Below are 22,457 nucleotides of genomic sequence, written 5' to 3' on the forward strand. Positions count from 1 at the left end.
AGAGGTCCCAACACTAATCCTTGCAGAACACCACTGGTCATAGACCTCCAGTCTGAAAAGTACCCCTCCACCATTACCCTCTATCTTCTATGATCAAGCCACTTTTCTATTGAATTTACCAACTCTCTGTAATTCCATTTGACTTAATTTATTGAACTAGTCTACCATGAGGAACCTCGACAAATGCTTTACTAAAGTCCTTGTAGACAACATCCACTGCCCTACCCTTATCAATCATCTTAATCACCTCCTCAAAAAAACTCAATTAAATTTGTGAGACGAGAGTACAAAGCCATGCTGATTATTCCTAGTAAATCCATGTTTTTACAAATGCAAGTAAATCCTCTCCCTAAGAATCTTCTCTGATAATTTCTCTACAACTGATATAAGGCTCACCGGCCTATAATTCCTGGATTATCCCTGTTACCCTTCTTAAACACAGAAACAATATTGGCTGTTCTCCAGTCTTCAGGGACCTTGTCTGTGGCTAAAAAGGATACAAAGATATCTGTCAGCCATCTCTTCACTTGCTGCCCTCAGCATTCTGGGATAGATTCCTTCAGGCCCTGGGAACTTGTCCACCTTCATGTTTTTAAAGGCACTCAACACCACCTCCTTGATATCAACATGCCCTCAAATATCGACGTACCTCTCTCGAATCCCACCATCATTCATATCTTTCTCTTTGGTGAATACTGATTTAAAGTACTCATTTAGGACCCTGCCTACTTGCTCTGGCTCCTCGCATGAATTCCCTCCTTTGTCCTGGAGTGGACCTACCCTTTCTCTAGCTACACTCTTGCTCCTAATATACTGTATGTATAAAATGACTTGAGATTTTCCTTAATCCTACTTGCCAAGGAATTTTATGGCCCCTATTAGCCTTCCTAATTCCTTGCTTAAGTTTGTTCCTGAATCTTTATATTCCTCAAGAGCCTTGTCTGATTTCAACTTCCTAAACCTTACATATGCTTCCTTGTGTTTCTTGACTAAACTTACAATATCTCAAGTCATCCAAGGTTCCCAAACCTTGCTATCCTTTTCTTTCATCTTTACAGGAACATCCTGGTCCTGAACTCTTAACCACTGGCCTTTAAAAGATTCCCACATGCCAGATGTGGGTTTGCTTGCTAACCTTGAGTGTGAGGTTGTTGTTGCAACACCACTCAACCAGCCGATCTATCTCACTCCTGTACACCTCCTCAGCACCATCTGAGATTCTGCCAACAACAGTGCTGTCATCAGCGAATTTATAGATAGTGTTTGAGCTGTGCCTAGCCACACAGTCATGAGTGTAGGGAGAATAGAGCAGAAGTCTAAGCACGCATCCTTGAGATGCGTCTGTGTTGATTGTCAGTGAGGAGGAGATGTTAATACCAATCCGCACTGACTGTGGTCTCCCAGTAAGGAATTTGAGGATCCAGTTGCAGAGGGAGGTACAGAGGCTCAGGTTTTGAAGCTTATTGATTAGTACTGAGGGGACGATGGTATTGAACGCCGAGCTGTAAATGATAAACAGCAGCCTGACGCATGTTTTGCTGTTGTCTGGGTGCTCCAAAGCCGAGTGGAGAGCCAGTGAGATTGCGTCCAATGTAGATCTGTTGTGGTGGTAGGCAAATTACGGTAGGTCCTGGTCCTTGCTCAGGCAGGAGTTAATTCTAGCCATGACCAACCTCTCAAAGCACTTACTTCATCATAGTAGATGTGAGTGCTACCGGGTGATAGTCATTGAGGCAGCTTATCGTACTCTTCTTGGACACCAGTATGATTGATGCCCTTTTGAAATGGGGAGGAACCTCCGACTGCAGCAGTAAGAGGTTGAAGATGTCCTTGAACGCTCCAACCAGTTGGTTGGCACAGGTTTTCAGTAGCCTGCCAGGTACACTGTTGGGGCCTGGTGCCTTGTGAGGGTTCACCCTCTTGAAAGACGTTCCTAAGTCATCCTCCAGGACAGAGATCATAGGGTCGCCAGATGCTATGGGGATTCACACAGGCGTAGTGTCATTCTCCCTTTCAAGGTGTGCATAAAAGGCGTTGAGCTCATCGGGGAGTGAAGCATCATGGCCATTTATGCTGTTATGTTTTGCCTTATAGGAAGTAATGGCATTGCAAGCCCTGCCACAGCGGCCATGCAGTTCATATTTTTGTACTGCATCTATCATGGTAAAAAGCCTCACGGTACCTTACAGGAGTTTGTAATTAGTAAAGTCTTATATAAACTACACAAGGAAATGTTTGGACATAACGAAAAGCTTGCTCAAGGAGATAGGTCTTAAGAGCCTGCCTTAAAGGAGAGAGATGCAAGAGGTTAAGGGAGAGAATATTTGAGCTTAGAGCCGCTGATACCTCAAGGTGGAACAATGAAAATTGTGGTACAGATAAACTATTCATTGAGGAGGTGTGGGACAAGTCAATGGAGAGATTTGAATTCAAGGATGAAAATTTTATTACCAGAGCGTAACCAGACTAGCACTGCAAGTTAGCAAACACAGATTGACAGGTGAACATGAGTTGGTAGCAATCGGAATACCTGTAGCAGATTTTTTGGGTGAACTAATGGAAGGAAGATAACTAGCCAGGAGACTTGAATTATCATGTTCAAAGCTAACAAAGACATGAATGAGGTTTCAGCAAAAGATGACTTGAGAGACTATGGCAGTGGAAGCAGCTGGTCCTAGGGATGGAGCAGATATTGGACTGGAAGCTCAGCTCTCAACCAATATTACTTTAAGTATCTGTCAATTTATCACATTGCTGTATGAGACATCTTGGCTGCTGCTGTTAATTTTTAAAAAGCTGTTTAGTGCCCTGTATGTAAGTACAGCCCTCACTGACATGCATTTAAACCTTTGAAATGAGCAAGGGGTCAGGGTGAGGAGGTCTCAGCTGCTCAACCTCAGTATGGTAAAAAAAATTGATATTTCTCAGCATCTGTGTTGCTGGGAAGTGCAAACTGAAACTCAGTAATTGGACAAATTGCGCAAATCTGAAAGTTTGCTTTGTCATCTCAATAAAGTAACAGAAATTAAAAGGCTGAGGGGCAAACTTAAGATGATTAAAAGTTCTGCAGCAATACATTTAACAGAAAAAAAAACTGAGGTTTGAAACTCTGGCTCATTTCTTATATTTGAGGCTTTCTGTTTGAAGTACAAGCTGACTGTCAAAGTGAGTTTAGTTCATTTTGATTGAAGTGGAGTCATGCATACTTGCTTTGATTAAGGCTCTGATGTTTCACCAGGATCTTGCGTCATAATCAAAATATAAAAAATAAGATCACAGCCAATCTTTCACATTGATTTTACTTTTTCATCCCATCTCTATACCTCTTTATTCCCTCAGAGCTAAAAATTGTAACATCCTGAGCCTTAAATATTTGTTGATCCTCTGGGCTGTAGCAATCCAAAATTTCACTACCTCTGAGCATTCTCCTCATCCCAGTCCTGAATGCCTGGCCTTTTATCCTAACTCTATGTCCCTGGTTCTAGATTCACCAGCAAGAGGAAACAACCTCTCAGCATCCACTCTGCCTAAGAATTTATATGTTTCAGAGATCACAGAGAATATGGGCTTATTTCACTCAACCTCCCTTCATAAGCTCTTTTCTCCCAGGAATTGATGCAATGAATCTTCATAGTAGACAGGTATTGCCTTTTTCAGCTAAGGAGCCCATCTAGGTTCCATTTTCCATGTGGAGTCCTGCCAAAGCCCTTCTTATTGCATAAAAATTAACATACTTCCTCCAGTAGTTTGTTTTTTCTCCAGGTTCCAGCATCTGCAGTTTCTTGTGTCTCCAAGATTTAACATATTATTTGCTTTCCTAACTAATGTCTGTACTTGTATGTTAATGTTCAGTGATTTGCATACAAGGACACACAAATCCCTCTGAATGTCAGCATTTAGTAAAGGCAGCTTTTAAAAAATATTCTGCTTTTCCATCCTTTCCCCAAAGTGGATAATTTCTCATTCCCCTCAATACGTTATATTTGGCACGTTCTTATCCGATCATTTGTCCCTTTTGCAGTCTCTTTCCATCTCCTTGCAGCTTACTTTCCCACCTAGATTTGTATCATCAGCTAACCTAGACTCTTCTAATTTATAGAATCATAGAACATTTATGAAACAGATGAGGCCATTTGGCCATTGCACCTTTGCTAGTTGATAAAGAACAACTCACCAAATTCCACCTTCCTGCATTATATCCCTAGACCTGCAAGTCACAATTCTTGAAGTACACATCCAAGCATTTTTCAAATGTAATGATGGTTTCCACCTTTACACCCTGTCATAAGGTGAGTTTCACACTCCTGTCTGGGTCAAAGAAAGTTTCCTCATCATTCCTCTAATATTTCTATCAATTACTTTGGATCAATTGCAGGTAGGCTGTGGCGCAGCAGTTAGTGTACTGTCTCACAGTTCCAGTGACCTAGGTTTGAGTTTGATCTCAGACCCTATCTATGTGGTTATCCCTATTACCACGTGGGTTTCTGCTGGGTGCTCCTATTTTTCCCTGCATCTCAAAAATCTGCTGGTTAATTGGCTACAGTAAATTACCCCTTCGTATAGATAAATAACAAATGAAATAAACCTTATCCACTTTCATCCACTTCACACATGGGTTATCTTTTTGATCTTAAATAGGTTCTCTTCTTCCCCTAATTATCCTGTTGCTCTTTATGTACATAAAAGCATCTTGGATTTTCTTTGATATTAACGTTTTCATACCCTCTCATTGCTTTCCTAGTTTCCCTTTTCATGTTGTTCTTATACATTCTATACTCTGCCAGAGATTTTGCTGTGTTAAGTTATTAGTAGCTGATATAAAATTCAATTTATTGGCCTCATCTTACCCTCTATGCATTTTATCATCTGGTGGTCTAGATTTGTCCCAGCCTTTTTCTTTGTAGGAATATATTTACCTTGAACCCACCGAATTTCCTAATTGTGTGTCCCTGATTGCTTTCAAACTGATTTGCTTTCAAGTAGCTATTTCCAGTACACATTTGCTAAATCACTTCTCAATCTAGCACAGTTGAGTTTACCCTACATTCGAAACTTTATTCCTATTTTATCTTTGTCCTTTTACATATCTGTACTAAAAATTACTTAATTATTTTCATTATCACAAAAGGGCTTTCCCACTCTCCTCCCACCTGTCCTAAAACTGCCCAACTATTAGTGTTTTTACACATCAGAAATTTGCCTACAAATTTGCTCTTCTATCTCCCAGACTATTTGCAGGACTGTAGTGTTAGTGCATTTTTGTTTGTTCTTTACCTCAGCCTACTGTATATAACCTAATTTGATGATCTAAACATATCCTTTCTTACTTCTGTGATTGGTTCTTCAATCAATATTGCCACCCTATTCAGTTTTACCAGTTCTACAATTTAGGGAAATCTGAAAGATTAAATTCAATGCATCTACTATCTCTGCGGTCATCACTTTTAAAACGCTAGCCTGGAGGTTAGCAAGTCCGGAGGATTTGTCAGGTTTTAGTCCCGTTAATTTTCCCAGTATTTTATCATCACTAATCTTAAATATCTCATGTTTATTGGATTCTTGGTTCTAAGTGTTTTTTCTCAAATGTTCTTTATGTCCTTGACTATGATGCCAGACAAAATATTTGTTTGACATATTTTCTCCTGTCTCTGCCTCCAAGGGACCCAGGGCTTCCTCTAGCTATTTTCCTTTGTACATTTATGTAAAACCTTTTACAATTTGTTGTTATATTTCTTGCTTGTTTCCTCTCTTGTTTTATTTTCTCCCTCTATCGATCCTTTGATGATTTTAAAACACCCCACATCTTAGGCATTACACCCCTTGTGACATCAGTGTAAATGTAATATTAACCTCAATTTCTGGAGTTAGCCATGGCTGTCTAACTTTTCTACTCATGGAGTCATACAGCATGGAAACATGATGATGCCAATTTCAGTGAACTATGCATTTGCACTCCTGGGTCCCTCTGTTCTACAACACTCTCCAGAGCCCTACCATTATCTGCATAAGTCCTACCCTGGTTTGATCTCCCAAAATGCAATACCTCACATTTATCTGGATTGAAAGCCATTTGCCAATCCTCAGCCCACATACCCAACTGATCAAAATCCCCCTGTAATTTTTATAACCTTCTCCACTATCTACAACACCACCTATTTTAGTATCATCCGCAAACTTACTAACCATGCCCAGTGTCATCCCTCAAATATGTATATTGAGAAGTATCCATTATTTCTTTAAACGTTACCTGTTGCTTTTTAACAGTCTGGTTTTTCATCAGGATTATGACCTTGTGTCAGGCTTATGACTTTTCCTCACGTTAGCTTGGTGGTAACCCATCCAGTTCGTTACTTTGTATTTGTCTATTTGACCATGGCAGGGATGGTGGTGGTGGTGGTGAAGGTGCTTTGCACCTCAGTCCAGTAGCGCCCAAACCTGCATCCACACATCTGCAACCTTCTAGCAGAAGTAAAAACTGGCCGATTTCTCCCTCACCGTGGCCCACTAAGTCTAAGATTAACAACACTAACTCTCTCTCTCTGTGGCTGAGATGAGCTGACACAGCCGAGACCAGAGATCAGATCAGGTGTCTTTGTGCTTCATTCTGAGAGTCTTGGACTAGAGCAGTTTCGGAGACGATGTGGAGTGAGGCTGCCAGTGACGGGGTGTTTAAGCTGGAGCCTGGCGACTGCTCCAAACCTGACAGCACCCGATATATGTATGGGATTGGGGTATCAGAGGGGAGAAAAACTTCTTGGGCTCGGGTTTTAATGCTAAAAAATATACATCCGAGACCTCTACTCAACAAACGCTGTCTGACCTGCTGACTAATTACAGTGGCTCCTCCCACCGATTCCGGATAAAACACGTGGCCAAAGTTTACCGGCAAAATTCGAAGTCAACCTGAGTTGAGTGCATTGCTCTCCGTTCCGTCGCCAGCAACATCTGGACAGTGAGGATGCGCCAGCGGAGCTCAGCCACAGTCTTATGGGTCTTGTTGGTGGCCACGGCGGCGTGTGGAGAGGTAGGTCAACAGCTGTGAATCTTCCTGTGGGCACAGCCTGTGCATCGTGAATGTACTTTAGCTCAATCGTTCTCTGTAAAACCGGACTGAAAGGCATTTAAATTCCCGTTTGAATTGTCGGGTGTTTAGACGGATCCCACCGCCCTGAGCATCATCCTTTCAAGATGAAAATATCTGATAGTTCCGGCTCTCCGCTCCAGCAACTGGGATCAATCTTCCCAAGCAGAAATGGGGCATACTAAACAGAATACCCTCTGCCCCTCTACCCTTCCCAGCGGGAAGTGCGGGGTTGGCTGTGATGCCCCCTTGGTTAAATAGCCAGTCAATAAAAGAATACGCTGGAAATAATCAGCAGGGCAAGCAACACTTATTGAACAGAGGTCTCCCACAGTATAAAATTAAACACGGACCCGAGCCCGAGGATTTATATCGTTTCTGATACTCGCCAGGGGATCGCAGAGGGTCTCGTCGGGTCAGGCTACAGCCCAAACACATCGTCAATGGCAGCCTCTCCGCTGCCTCACTCTACACTGTCCCTGAAACTGCTCCTGTCTAAGACCCTCATAACGAAGCACAAACACCAGAAATACACCTGGTCTGATCTCCGGTCTCGGCTGAGTTTGCTCATCCCAGCCATGGCGGGTGGTATTGCAAATCTAACATACTGTCTCAATCAAACGTAGGCGTCATCGATGGCTAGAAACTTGAAATTCTGGGATGATTACACAGGAACTGGAGGCTAGAGGTTTTTTTAAAAACAAAAGAGCTTTGCTGGAGTGAATGGGAAAGGATTATTTCTTGCGGTGGGGGGGGGTGGTCTTGGACTGAGGCAGGGCAGAAGAATTTGTTATTGAGAACAATCGAAACACATTTGTCAGAAATATGCATGAAATGTTAAAGGAAGCAAAACTAGAAATCTTACCTTTCCATGCGGAAAGAACAGCTGAATATTTAAAACATTGGTATAAAACTTCATTCTGTAAAACTTTATATAAGAAAATTAGTAATTGCCTGGAGGGGAAGATAACTGGGAGGTAAGATAGAGACAGCAATAAGTGCCAGAGAAACTCAGCAGGAAGGGTCTCGACCCGAAACGTCGACTGTTTATTTCTCTCCAAAGACGCTGCCTGACCTGTTGATTTCCTTCAGCACTTTTAGTGTGTGTTGCTTCAGATACCAGCATCTGCAGAATCTCTTGTGTCTCCGCTAAGATAGAGACAAGGTGGGTATGTATCTTGAAGAAAATTGGAGGGAGTGGGTTTATGCCACCCAGATCGGGGCGAGAACTGTTGAAAGATTTTCTTTAATTTCTTACATTTGGTTTGACTTTTGTGGACTTAAAAGATGAACACAAACTTTATGCTGCTGCTTCATTTTTCCTGGAATGGCTGAAATCGGTAGATCAGCGTGATTCATGTGGTTAGTACATGTAAGATCAGACATATCGAATGCAGCCATACGAATCATCAAGATTGACTTCTCTGAATCTGAATCATTCACTTTCTGAGCAACAGATATTTATTAGGGGAAAGGGCAATGGACAGTGCACACGGGAGACTAACCATCCAGAGCTGCAGCCTCTGAAGGAAGGGACTTGTTTTATAAGGGGAAAAAATCTGCTGAGATTGGAAATCTGAAATAAAAACAGAAAATGCTGGAAAAATTCAGTTGGTCAGGCAACATTTATGGAATTGTTAACTATTCATCTTCCCATGGATGCTGCCTGACTTGCTGAGTTTTTCCAGCATTTTCTGTGTTTATATTTTAGAGGACATGGGTTGTCAAGTGTTCAGAATGTTGTAATAAATAAATTACCTGTTGGCATCATCACCTGAAAACACTCCGGACTCCATGTGCATGGCTTTCTAAACACTTCCACATCCTCTGATTTGTCACATTGTTTGTCCGCCATCTATTCCCAGATGAGCGGAAGTTTTCTTATATTAAATATTGGGAAGACCATTGTCTTCTACTTTCACCATCAATTTCCCCTCCCCAACCCACAACCCCCAAATTCAATTTTAGTTTTAAGTTGCTGCTTGTATTTAAACCTTGCTGCTCCAGTGTTATATTGGAACTTTTCAGTCTGTAATCAAGTTTGCATCATACTACTGTCTATAAGTGTGCAGGTCAGCAGAAATGTCCCACAGAGCTGATGAATGCAATTGCCATTAATGCTATACTGGCATCTCCCAGTCTTCAGCCGTGCCATAGTCTTACTGTATGCACCATATTCACTGTTTCAGGACAATGCACCTGTCCAACAACCCCTTTGACAAGGCATCATCTGCATCATCAAACAAATCATGGGTCTCTTTTATTGTGGTTGGGAATCTGCATAGATCTCCCTGCACCGTGGACCATGAAGTAACTGCTCATCTCTGGGTCAAGGCAGTGTAAGCCACACCTTCCACAAATTACACCGACTGCTGAGGATTGGAATATTAATGGTTAACTGGCAGAGTTTGAATTGCTCCACATAACAATGTGACCCAATATTAATCAAACCTGAACAGCAGTGGTAATTTCCAAATTGTAAACTTTTTTGTAGACTCTTGCTTTTCACCGTTTGAAAGGATGGTTTACCAGGCCATAAATTGCATAAATGCAACTCCCCTTACCCTTTCAGTAACCCAATCAATAAAGGGCTGGTGGGGAACTTCTGGAACTGTTTGCTGTTAGTTGCCCTGGTGATTATCCAACAAGAAATGTACGGTTATTGGAGCAGATTCAGCAACCCCTCTAGGTGCCTTTCAATGACACCATGATTAACTGGAGCAGAAGATAAACAATGTCCTAAGGGTTAGTCAACATGATAAATGTCTTCATAAGATTTAATGCACTTCAGGGGAAGAGAGGAAACAGTAGGAGTGATGCTTAAGTGAGATTCTGAAGAAATTTATTGTTCTTTGAATGGGTCTTCACTGTAATCAGCTGTGATTCAGTTTGCCTGTACTGTATTTTTCCATCCATGGTCTGCTGATATGTCCCCTCTAGATTCTTGATCTGATAGGATAATGAAAATTGTGAGATTGTACTTGATGTATATTTAACCACAGGTCAAAGGTTTCATTCATATTCATCTCAAATTCGCAAAATGAATGGACAGTGCGTAATCTTTAAACCTGCTCTTGATACTTAACAGTTGAAAATAAAAAAAACTACAGATGCTGGAAACCTGAAACTAAAACAGAAAATGCTGGAAACACTCAGTGGGTCAGGCAGCTGATGAAGGGTAGTTGACCTGAAATGTTAAGTCTGTTTCTCTTTTTACAGATACTGCCTGACCTGCTGAGTGTTTCCAACATTTTCTATTTTTATTTCTCAATATTCAACAGTCTGAAGGTATAAGAATGTCTGGCTAGGGAACAGGAGGAGAAAGTCTGAAGGCACTGTATCCTTTTAAGGTTGACAAGTCTCCACATTTCCAGCCTTAATTGGTTTATTGCCTGAACTGGTAAAAGTTGGCTTACTGAGGGATGATGGTGAACTGGTTTGATCCAGCACACCCAGATTCACACCATCAGTATATTTACATGCAGCCAGCTGGGAAGACAAATTGAATGAGGACCTTCATTGCAGGAGTACAAATATAAGGAAATCTTTTGGAAGTTGAATGGGGCTTTGATGAGACCACGCTTGAGTTACTGCGTATGGTTTTGGTCACAAAAAAACAAATGCCTTGGAGTCAGTGCAGCACAGATTTATTTGATTGATTCCATGGTTGAGGAGGTTGTCCAATGGACAGAGCCTGAATAGGATTAGTCAATACATGTTTGAGTTTAGGAATATGAGTGGTAGTTTCATTGAAAGGTACAAAATGAAGGAGTGTCAGGGTAGTGATTGAAAGGCTTATTTTTTTGGCTGGAGAGTCTAGAACTAAGGGACACAGGCTCAAGATAAGGTGAAGATGTAGATAAGAAGAATTTTCTTTACTTCGATGATTATGAATTCTTGTAATTATATACTCAAAGAACTGATGAATCTATCAATCTTTGAGTATAGTCAGGACTGGTATTGATAGATTTTTGGACCCTAAACAGACCAAAGGATATTAAGAAAAGGTGTGAAGTTGACAAGATATAATATGAGCCACGATCTCATTGGATGGTGGAGCAGGCTTAAGGATCAGAGAAACTACTCCTGCTTCTTTTTGTTAAATTCTTACATTCCTCCACCTCCCTGTTGATGTTGAGGACATGAGCAAAGCAGAGTGAAGAGGCTTTGAATTCCCTTCTCAGCTAAACATATTCATCACTGGGAGTCCACAATCGCTTGGTGGAGGAGTTGATAGGGTTAGCAGATGACTATGTCCAACATTATTGTGAAAGACTAGCAATGTTTCAAATAATGCCTAATTACATTTGAAAATACTTAAAAGTACCTGAGATGATAAATTCACCTGAAGAGGTTCTTCTGCTTTTGACACAGCAAGAATCCACAACCAGGTAAGTCAATTAATAATTTAATCTGTCTTAGTGATGTTCATTGAGAGAGAAGTGGTAGCTCCAGGCATCTGGTGAGATTTCGTCAATCATGCAAGGGATCTTCTATATCTACCTGAAGGAGCACATGGGACCTTGGTTTAAATTCTCATCCAAAAGATTAAATTCTCATCCACCGACAATGCTGCACTCCCTAAGTAGCACACTGACGTCAACCTGGTTTATATACTTCGTCCTGCAATAAGGTTTTAGGGCATAAGGTGATCCTTTTGTAAAACTGAACCCATGTTCTACTTCTTGGTTTAAAAAAAACTTGATTTCTCAACACTTGTGAGTTCACTGAGAGTGTTGAAGTGTCACAGCTGTGTAACAGCCAGGCATGCACGTGGAGCAAGGATCTCTCTAAAACATTGCTGTGTGAGTTAAAGGCTGTGGCAAGCATGGCGCTAACATGTGCAAACTATAACACGCCCCACTCTGTTATGCAGGGCCATTAAAATAGAAATTGCATCATGCAGTAGTTTACCATTTCCGTAATGAATCTTCAGTAATACAGGACTATCCCTGGGTGTCTATCTCAAGGGTGTTGGGGGTGTGTGGAGGGGTTGGAGGAGTGCTCTGGGTTTGTGTCAGGGCAATATTGAGGACAGAACCTGGAGTTGTCACAGCTTGAGAGTGTAGGGTGCATTTGTCTGCAAATTGGGGCACCGTGCAGATGGTTAGGCTTCTTTCAGAGTTGGATTTCAACCTGAGGCACAGACCAGAGAGAATAATCAGTGGGGAATTAGAGTGGGACTGATTCTTGTGCAGACACTCTCATGGTATGAATGGTCCTTGGTCCCATCAGCTCTCAGGCTGAAACCACGGATTCTTTAAATGAGTCATTGCTCTGGCTTCCCACACTGCAGACATTGCCTTCATCCTCAGACAGACACCATCCTTGTTCCAGACTGCCCATCCCTAACTCCCAACCTCACCCTCACATCTGACAACACACTCAGCCTCAAAACATCACACTTGAAGCAATTCTCTTGAGACAGGTGTCACATTATCCTCAGACAACTCACATTTCCCTACTGCCTGATGACACTCAGCCCAATCACCCCACCCCACAAGACTCACACACCCAACATTACCCACAGCATTATTCTCACACTCCAGGTGTCACCCGCACCCTCAGACAACCTTCTGCTCCAATATCAACATCACAGTTAACATTGTCCTCACCCTCAATTTCACCTTATCATGAACCATAACTCCTGATATTGCCCTAAGCCCTCTGCCCCCATGACCGTCCCAGCATCATTCTCATGGCCCAGTTCATCTCACCATCAACATCACCTTCACCCTCAGATACCCTTCACCCCCCACTCCCAACTTAACCTTCATCCTCAATGTCACTCTTGCCCCACATCACGCAGATATCAGCCTCAACACTTGTTTACACTCTCCCCACTATTACAACCTCAGCAAACCTCTTCATCATGCCCCGTCTAAATCATTACTATATATAAAAAATGCAAGGGACCAGATGGTGAGTCCTTTGGAACCCCACTGGTATCAAAAATACACATCAACCATTATCCTTTGCTTGCTACCACTGAGCTAACTTCAGATACAATTTGCCATTCTTCCTAGGTTCCCTTGGGCTTTTACCATTTTATCAGTTCTGACATCAACCTGCATCATGACCTTGTCCTTACTTTTACATCACCTTTACTTTCACACATCACCTTTACTCATGTTGCTGTGACTGTCTAGCTGGACAACATTTGGCCTGAGTGAGACAGTTTGAAATTCAGTGCATTGGACAGAACTTAAGTTATACTTTGAATCTCATTTGTTTTAGCGGAGTGTCCCTCGTCGGTACAGGCAGAGAGATCAGGACTCTGAAACTGCAAACTGTACCACTGTCATCATTGAAATCTGCCTGTTTAACAATGAGTGGCTCTGCTGAGCAGTGCAGCACTTGTTCTCCTGAAGCTGCTGACTCTCACAGGTGCTCAGGTCTCACCCTCTCTTGCAGGCCATGAAACATGCACTTGGGCAGTCTGCAATAGGAGAAGCAATGCATCTTCATTTTACCTTGGTGGGTTATTTCCAGCTGGGTCTCCTCTGATTTGGATGTGAATTCCTTGCTCTGCGCTGCCCTCTATCAGCAGTCAATTTACACTGTTGGTTTCCCAATTACAACCAGCTTGATTTAGACCCATTTCGTCTGAACTCTGATAGACAATACAGAGAACTTGCCTTTTGTTTAGTTTTAATCAACCATGTGACCTATAACTTGATGGAAAATCTTCCAGTCTGCGATTTGCATACAGCTTATATGTAAGATACATATTGTAGAGAGAAACAGCCAAAGGTGAAACTGTAATAAATTTTACAAACTCTCTGTTCTTAAGCTCATTTTATTAAGTTTCCAAATGAGACATTTTCCACTGGACCCTTTTCAAAATGAACAAATGAAATGGAAAGTATAATTTAAGTTCTGTCCAATGCATTGAATTATGAACAAGAAGGCCATTTGGGGCAGCATTATAGACCCTACTGTGCTCTCCCCCTGCCCTCCCTTTGCCCCCTGTCCTCCCCACTCCAGCCTTCCTTCTGCCCCTTGGCCTTCTTTCCTTCTATGCCTCATAACTTGCAAGCTTGATGATTGCAATTCCCTTTCTTCGGAATTGGACTATTCTGTCTCTAGTGCATTAATAGCTCCGTTCTGTTGCATCCGACCGGAATGGAACACGGTGTTCAATTCAGGTTTGGTTTTGCAGAGGAGCAGAGGGTTTGGGGAACTGAATAGATTTGGAATTAGTAGCTGGTTTCAGTAATGGCTTGAAAGGCAACATCTTTATCCCTGTCAGTGGGTAATTCCTGAATAACAGCCAATCAATGCTATTACAGCGCCAGCGACCCAGGTTCAATTCCAGCCGCTGTTTGTAAGGAGTTTGTCTGTCCTCCCTGTGCCTTCATGGGTTTCCTCCAGGTGCTCCAATTTCCTCCCACATTCCAAAGACGTACAGGTTAGGAAGTTGTGCGACACTTGCGAGCTGCCCCCAGAACACTCTATGCAAAAGATGCATTTCACTGTGTGTTTCGACGTAAATGTGACTAATAAAGATATCTTATCTCACACATCAGTGCTCGAATCTTTGGCGACGAAATGCTGAGACCTGTAAGGAGAATGAATTCTATTACCCAGCTGCAGGGCGGTGCTGCTCCTTTTGTCCTCCAGGTATGTGTCATCCCTCACTCTGATCACCTTCCATAAAACAGATGCTTCTTCTGTCTCACAGACACTGGCTTTCCTATATCCGTATGAATGGAAAGGTTTGTGCCAGGTAATTGATTCATCCAGAGCAATGCATGAAGCACTAGAATGATCTCAGCAACCAGTTACAGAGCAAAACTCCCTCTGCACTATCCCATCATTTATGTGCTACCTTAGCATAGAGGTGGAAGTTACTATTTTTAATTAATTCACAGGATATGGATATCACTGGCAAGGTCAGCAATATTCTCCATCCCTACTTGCCCCTAAAATATGGAAGTTGTTAAGAGTCAATCACATTGATGGGTTTGGAGTCATAAATAGGCCAGACAAGGTGAGGGTAGCAGATTTCCTTCCCTGCAAGACATTAGAAAACCAGCTATGTTTTTGCAGCAATCTAGTAATTGTATGATTACAATTACAGAGACTAATGTAATAATTTTATCTGAAATTACCTGAATTTCAATTCCCCAGTTGCCAGGCTGGGATTTGAACTCATGTATGTGGATTAGTGATCAGGAACACTGGCTGCTAATCCAGTAATTTAACTACCAAGCTACCATACTCCATACTGGGCTAATATCCAAACTCTGGATTGTTGAGTCAGGGACATGTTTGGGGAATTTTTATTTAAATAATTCAATACATTTGGAATTAATAGCTGGTTTCAGTAATGGGACCACGAATCTACTAAATTGTTTCCTCAGAAAAGGAAATTTGTCATTCTTCCCTGGTCTGGCTGTAAGTGATTCTAATGTGGTTGAATTTTAACTGTATGCTGAAAAGGCCTAGCAAGTCATTCAGTTCAAAGCATTCTTTTGGGATGGAAAATAAATGCTGGACAATAATACACAGATTAGATTTCGCATGACCCCAGCTTCTCCTTCTATCCATGTGTTTAAAGTCCCTCATCGCTGAAGTAGATCTCTTCTACACCCTTTCTAAAGCCTTTACATGCACTGGCTGAATACAAGGTAAAGCTCCTTTTACACTGTTAACACTACCAAGTAGGTACACCATTGCTTACTTTCACTACAGCAGATTTTCAGGGAAAAAAATAAAGGCTTTCAACAGTATGAGAAGATTATTAGAGAGAGTACATTTAATCAACAATTGCTTTCATGGCTGGTCAACTGGTAATAAAATGCTAATCGAATAAGATTCTGGTGACAAAGTGGACTTGGCAATAGATTACCTTTATACACAGAGGATAAATGGAACAAAGATTGTTTTAGCACAAGCAGTGTTTAAGCCGAGACTGAGATCACTAAAAGGAAATGTTTAAGTCACATAGAGTAAAACATAAGCAGATGCAGGATGGAGCAGGGGCAGGGTTCAGAGTACAGAGCTCCAGCTAAACAACCTGTACCTATGTGATGGGCTGAATTGGACTCCTCCTAAACTGTAAGTGTTTTGATTGTCTGACGCCGTACATTTTGAGGAGGATCTGGTGCATTTAAGGACAGTGACTGTGGCACTGGTAATTCAATAATCAGCAGCCCCTTTCCACATCAGCATATTCTACTCCATTCAGTGCCCGAAGTCCTATTGTCAAAGAATGAAAGAGCACCGCAACCATTTCCTGATCAGTTTGTATTTGATCTCTGACTCATATCCTGCATGACACTAAGATTAAAGACTTGTCTGGCAGTTTATCCTGTCAAAGTACAAGCAGTCAGATTTTCAAAGGCACCTACTCTAAGTGACAAAAGCTATATTTGCTTGCTTCTGCCCAACCACACACAGGCTTCACCCCTACTACAACAGCCTGTGTCCTGTTCGCAGTGAGTATTAGCTTCTTCTCCTCGTAACATCATTCAAGCTTAAACAATTCATCAATTTTAAATAAAACTGTAGAAATATGTCTACTCTTGGTTCAGTTAGACTTTCCCTTTCTGTCTGTTAATCATTACTGGCTTGTAAAGGCTGTAGAAAAGGTGCATAGAACATAGAACAGTACAGCACAGGAACAGGCCCTTCAGCTCACAATGTCAATGCTGACCATGATGCCACTGCACACCATTCCCATCTGCTTACACATGTTCTATGTCCCTCCATTCCCTGCCTGTTCATGTGCCTGTCTAAATGCCTCAAACTTTACGATCGTACCTGCTTCCACCACTTTCCCTGGCTGCATGTTCCAGACACCTACTACTCTCTGTGTAAAAACAAAAATTGCCTTGCCTTGTAATCTCCTTTAAGCATTCTCCCTCTCACCATAAAGCTATGTTTTCTAGTGTTTACATTTCCATCTTGGGGGGAGAAAAACTCTGACCCTATTTATGCCTCTGGTAGTGTAGAGGTTAGTGTAATGCTATTACAGCACCAGCGACCCGGGTTCAATTCCGGACACTGTCTGTGAGGAGTTTGTACGTTCTCCCTGTGTCTGCGTGGGTTTCCTCCAGGTTCTCTGGTTTACTCCCACGTTCCAAAGATATACGGGTTAGGAAGCTGTGGGCATGCTATGTTGGCAGCGGAAGCGTGGGGACATGTGGGCTGCCCCCAGAACACGCTCTGCAAAGAAGCATTTCGCTGTGTGTTTTGATGTACATGTGACTAATAAGGATCTTATATTATCTATCTTATAATTTTATATACTTATATCAGTTCACACCCTCAGCCTCCAATGCTCCAGAGAAAACAATCCAAGTTTATCCAACTTCTCCTTATAGTTAATTTTCTCTAATCCAGGCAACATCCTGGTGAACCTCTTTTGCATCCTCACCATAGCCTCCATATCCTTCCTGTAATGTGGTAATCAGAATTGTACACAATACTCCAAGTGTGGCCTAACCAAAGTTTTATACAGCTGCAACATGACTTCCTGACTTTTATACTCAACACCCTGACCGATGAAGGCAAGTATGTCGTATAGCTTCATTTCCTGCCTACCTATTTGTGTTGTCACTTTCAAAGAACTATGGACTTGCATCCCAAGATCCCTCTGTACATCAATGCTCCTAAGGGTCCTGCCATTTACTGTATATTTTCCCCTTACATTTGACCTCCCAAAGTGCAACACTTCACACTTGTCCATATTTTTTTTTAACAAAATAAACTTTATTCATAATAAAAGACAAACTATATACAATTTCAAAACAGTGAAAACCTTTACATTCTTGTACAAATCATTCATTAGTGTTACCTTTTTATATAGAAAACAGCACCGATGCCACACGTGTGGCTCCCTGGAAGCTACCCAGTCCCGTATTTACAATATTTAGGGGCTTTCTCCCTGTCCCCGCCCCTCCCTCTCCAGTGGCAGAAGAACCCTAAACTGTAGTCCTTCCCCACCGAGCCCTTGCGTTGGCTGTGCCCAGCTTCAGTGCGTCCCTCAGCACATACTCCTGCAGCCTGGAATGTGCCAGCCGGCAGCATTCCCCTACGGACATCTCGCAGTGCTGGAAGACCAACAAGTTTCGGGCAGACCAAAGAGCGTCTTTCACCAAGTTGATGACCTTCCAGCAGCAGTTGATGTCTGCTTCTGTGTGTGTCCCCGGGAACAGCCCGTAGATCAGAGAATCCTCTGTTACGCTGCTGCTGGGGATGAACCGTGACAAGGACCCTTGCACCTTTCACCACACCCTCCTCGCAAACCTACAGCCCGCAAAGAGGTGGGTGACTGTCTCGTCCCCAGTGCAGTCCTCCCGGGGGCAACGCACGCTGGGAGTGAGGTTCCAACCATACAGGAAGGATCTGACTGGGAGGTCCCCTCTCACCGCCAGCCAAGCGAGGTCTTGGTGCTTGTTGGTGAGTTCTGGCGATGAGACATTTTGCCAGATGGTCTGGACAGTCTGCTCAGGGAACCACCCCACAGTATCCATTGAGTCTTTCTCCTGCAGTGCCTGCAGGATGTTCCGTGCTGACCACTGCCTGATGGACTTGTGGTCAAAGGTATTGGTCTGGAAGAACTTTTCCACGAAGGACAGGTAGCGCGGCAGCGTCCAGCTGACTGGGACGTTGTGTGGCCATGGGGCCAGGCCTATCCTTTGCAACAGCAGGGACAGGTAGAACCTCGGTGCATAGTGACACTTGGTGCCCACATACTTGGGTTCCACGCACAGCCTGATGCAGCCACAGATGAAGGTGGTCATCAGGAGGAGGGCGACACTGGGGACACCTTTACCCCCATTGTCCAGGGACTTGTGCATGATGGCCCGTTGGACCCGCTCCATCTTGGATCCCCAGATGTGTCCATATCTGCCATTTATCTGTCCGCATTTCCAACTGGTCAATATCCTGCTGAATCCTTTGACAACCTTCTTCACTATCCATAACCCCACCAATGTGAAGAATGCAGAAGAACTTTACTAAAATGGTTCCAGGGATGAGGGTCTTCAAGTACATGGATGGACTAGAATAGCTGGGGTTGTTCTCCTTGGAACATTGGAAGTCACAAAGGAAACTAACAGAGATATTTAAAACCAGATAGGAGCATTATTTTCATTGGTGAAAGAGTTAAGAACCAGGTGAAGAAGAACCAAAAGTAATTTGAAGACAAAGTTTTTTTACACAATGAATGGTGGGGTCCAGATTGCACTACCAGGGTTAGTTATGGAGGCAGATTCACTTGTAGCATTCAAAAGCGAACCGGATGAGTATGAGAAAGAAAAGAATACACAGGGCTATGGTGAGGGGGCAGAATAGGGACTAGCTGTGTTGCTTTTACTTGGAGCTGGTTTTGATGTTCTCCTTTCATGCTGTGACTCTCTGCCCCTTGAGTGCTCATGATCTGGGTCATGTCATTCCTGTTACATGCCCAGACTTTGTGTTCACCAGGGACACAGCAGCTAGTGCTGGGATTGAAAAGCATTCCATCAACTACAGCACAATTTATGAGTTAGAAACAGAATAAAGCTCATACCCTCCCCACACACACACCCCCACACACACAAAGGTTAGGTACAGAGTAGAGCACCTTCTACACTGTTCTATCAGACACATTAGGGAAAGAACAGCATGGTTTAAAAACAGAGTAAACTCCCTGCACAATACTAAGAATGGTTGTTTCGCTGCCATCACCTTGCTGTGTAGATTATTTTAAATTATTTATCAGTCATTGTGTAAAGTTTTGTTTTCTGCCACCTAATCTAATTTACTCTGTTCTAATTTCCATTGTGGCCTCAGCCTCATTTGCTGATCTGCTTTGAATAAAGCTGTAGTTTCCCCTTCTCAGCCCCAAATAATAATTTATGTATCTCGTTCAAGTGCACTAGATGCCACAGCCCTCTGTTGTCTCATTTATAAGCTGATTACTGAGAACTGGAAATGATTGCACACCCTGGGGGAGTGGGGTTTGTGTGACGTCAGCTTTATGCTTTATGCTTTAGTTAATAAATTTTAAGTTTTTATTAAGTGGACAAGAGTGTGGATTGCATCAAATTCTCATTGTCTTTATCCCATTTGTTATACATTATCTAATTTTTCTTTCTGACTGGGCAGATTTTAATCAGCAATTGTGGTGCAATGCAGCCTCCTACACATGCTCACTCCACCACTATCTTATTTTCATTATTAATCTCTAACTATAACAGTTGCAGCAATGAGGCCAGTGTGATGGGAGCAGCAGTCAAAGCTGGAGTGAACACGGTACTGTGTTACTAGAATGTCAGTAACTGGACCTCTTGCTGCATCTTGAGGTTCCCAGAAGACAGCCTGAATACCAATACCTATTAAAACAGAAACAATATCCTCTATAAATTCAGTACCATTCATTCAGAACAGTACAGAGTGCTGGATGATTTCCTGGAATACAAGTAGTGAGGATAGAATGATAAAATGATGCAGCACTGAAGGCAGCCATTCAGTCCACTTTAAAAGAGCTACCCAGTAAGAACCACTCCATCATTCTTCTCTTGTAGATCAACAAATTTTTCTGCAATTATTTGTCCTATTTCCTCTTAAGACATTATTGAGTCCTATTCCACCACTTCTTCAGGCTGTGCATTCCAAATTGTAACAAGACCTCACAATCTACCTTGTTATGGCCTTGCACCCCTGCTTGCACTGCACTTCCTCTGTAACTGTAACACTTTATTCTGCATTCTGTTATTGCTTTCCCTTGTACTACCTCAATGCACTGTTGTAATGAAATGATCTGTATGGATGGCCTGCAAAACAAAGTTTTTCACTGTGCCTTGATACATGTGACAATAATATGCCAGTAAACCAATAATAAACTAATAAGTTGCTTCATAATATTTTCTCCTTGTATTGTCTCTGGTTTGATTGCCTTCATGCCATGTCTCCCTCTCTCTCTCTCCTCTCCCCAGTTGCTGATCATTCTTCCACTGAAACATTTACTCTACCGAAGAAAGTTCAAGAATATCTCTGTCACATTCCTTCCTAACTTTGTCTACCCTAATGATCACAATTTCTCCAGTCTATCCACATAACTGAAGTCCTTCATTACTGGGATTGTTTTAGTAAATCTCTTCCGCACTCTTGGTATCCTAAAGTACACTATCCAGAAAGGGACACAATGTTCAAGCTGGAGTCTAACCCGTGATAATTTTTTTAATATTCAGCCTGATTTCCTTGCTGTTATACTCCAGGCCTCAAGAATGTCTTTTTATCAGTCTTCTCAACTTGTTTGGCTACTTTCAAACAAGAATAGAAAATACTGAAAATACCATAACAATCAGGCCACATGTGTGAAGAGAGGAACAGTTACTGTTTCAGATTGATAACCTTTCATCAGAACTAGGAAAATGTGGTGTACATAGGAGAAGAATGAAACCTGAAGAGGAGAGAGGAAAAAAACTGAATAATGGAGATAGAACATAGAACAGTACAGCACAATACAGGCCCGTCGGCCCACAATGTTGTGCCGACCTTTAAACTTCGCCTATCTAACCCCTTCCTCCCACATATCCCCCTATTTTAAATTCCTCCATATGCTTATCTAATAATCTCTTGAATGTGACCAATATACCTGCCTCCACCACCACCCCAGACAGCGCATTCCATGCCCCAACCACTCTCTGAGTAAAAAACCTTCCTCTGATATCTCCCTTGAACTTACCACCCATTACTTTAAAGCCATGCCGTCTTGTATTGAGCATTGGTGCCCTGGGAAAGAGGCGCTGGCTGTCCACTCTATCTATTCCTGTTAATATTTTGTACACCTCTATCATATCTCCTCTCGTCCTCCTTCTCTCCAAAGAGTAAAGCCCTAGCTCCCTTAGTCTCTCCTCATAATGCATACTCTCTAAACCAGGCAGCATCCTTGTAAATCTCCTCTGCACCCTTTCCAATGCTTCCACATCCTTCCTATAATGAGGCGACCAGAACTGGACACAGTACTCTAACTGTGGCCTAACCAGAGTTTTATAGAGCTGCATCATTACCTCGCGGCTCTTAAACTCGATCCCTCGACTTATGAAGGCTAACACCCCATAAGCTTTCTTAACTACCCTATCCACCTGTGAGGCAACTTTCAGGGATCTGTGGATATGGACCCCCAGATCCCTCTGGTCCTCCACACTACCAAGAATTCTGCCATTAACTTTGTACTCGGCCTTGGAGTTTGTCCTTCCAAAGTGTACCACCTCACACTTCTCTGGATTGAACTCCATCTGCCACTTTTCAGCCCAGCTCTGCATCCTATCAATGTCCCTCTGCAATCTTCGACAATCCTCCACACTATCCACAACACCACCAACCTTTGTGTCGTCTACAAACTTGCCAACCCACCCTTCTACCCCCTCATCCAAAT

General features: G+C 42.5%; 1 protein-coding gene across 1 annotated transcript in view; it reads left to right on the plus strand.

The window, feature by feature from the left end:
* Window positions 1–22,457, plus strand: part of miip (migration and invasion inhibitory protein) — a 61,178-nt gene that overhangs the window by 30,003 nt on the left and 8,718 nt on the right. The window contains exon 9 of the mRNA XM_052038995.1: window positions 14,611–14,704. Within this exon, the coding sequence (XP_051894955.1) occupies window positions 14,611–14,704 (94 nt within the window). The remainder of the gene's footprint in view (window positions 1–14,610; window positions 14,705–22,457) is intronic.

This window comes from Pristis pectinata, chromosome 26 (genome assembly GCF_009764475.1).
Source record: "Pristis pectinata isolate sPriPec2 chromosome 26, sPriPec2.1.pri, whole genome shotgun sequence".
Taxonomy (NCBI): domain Eukaryota; kingdom Metazoa; phylum Chordata; class Chondrichthyes; order Rhinopristiformes; family Pristidae; genus Pristis; species Pristis pectinata.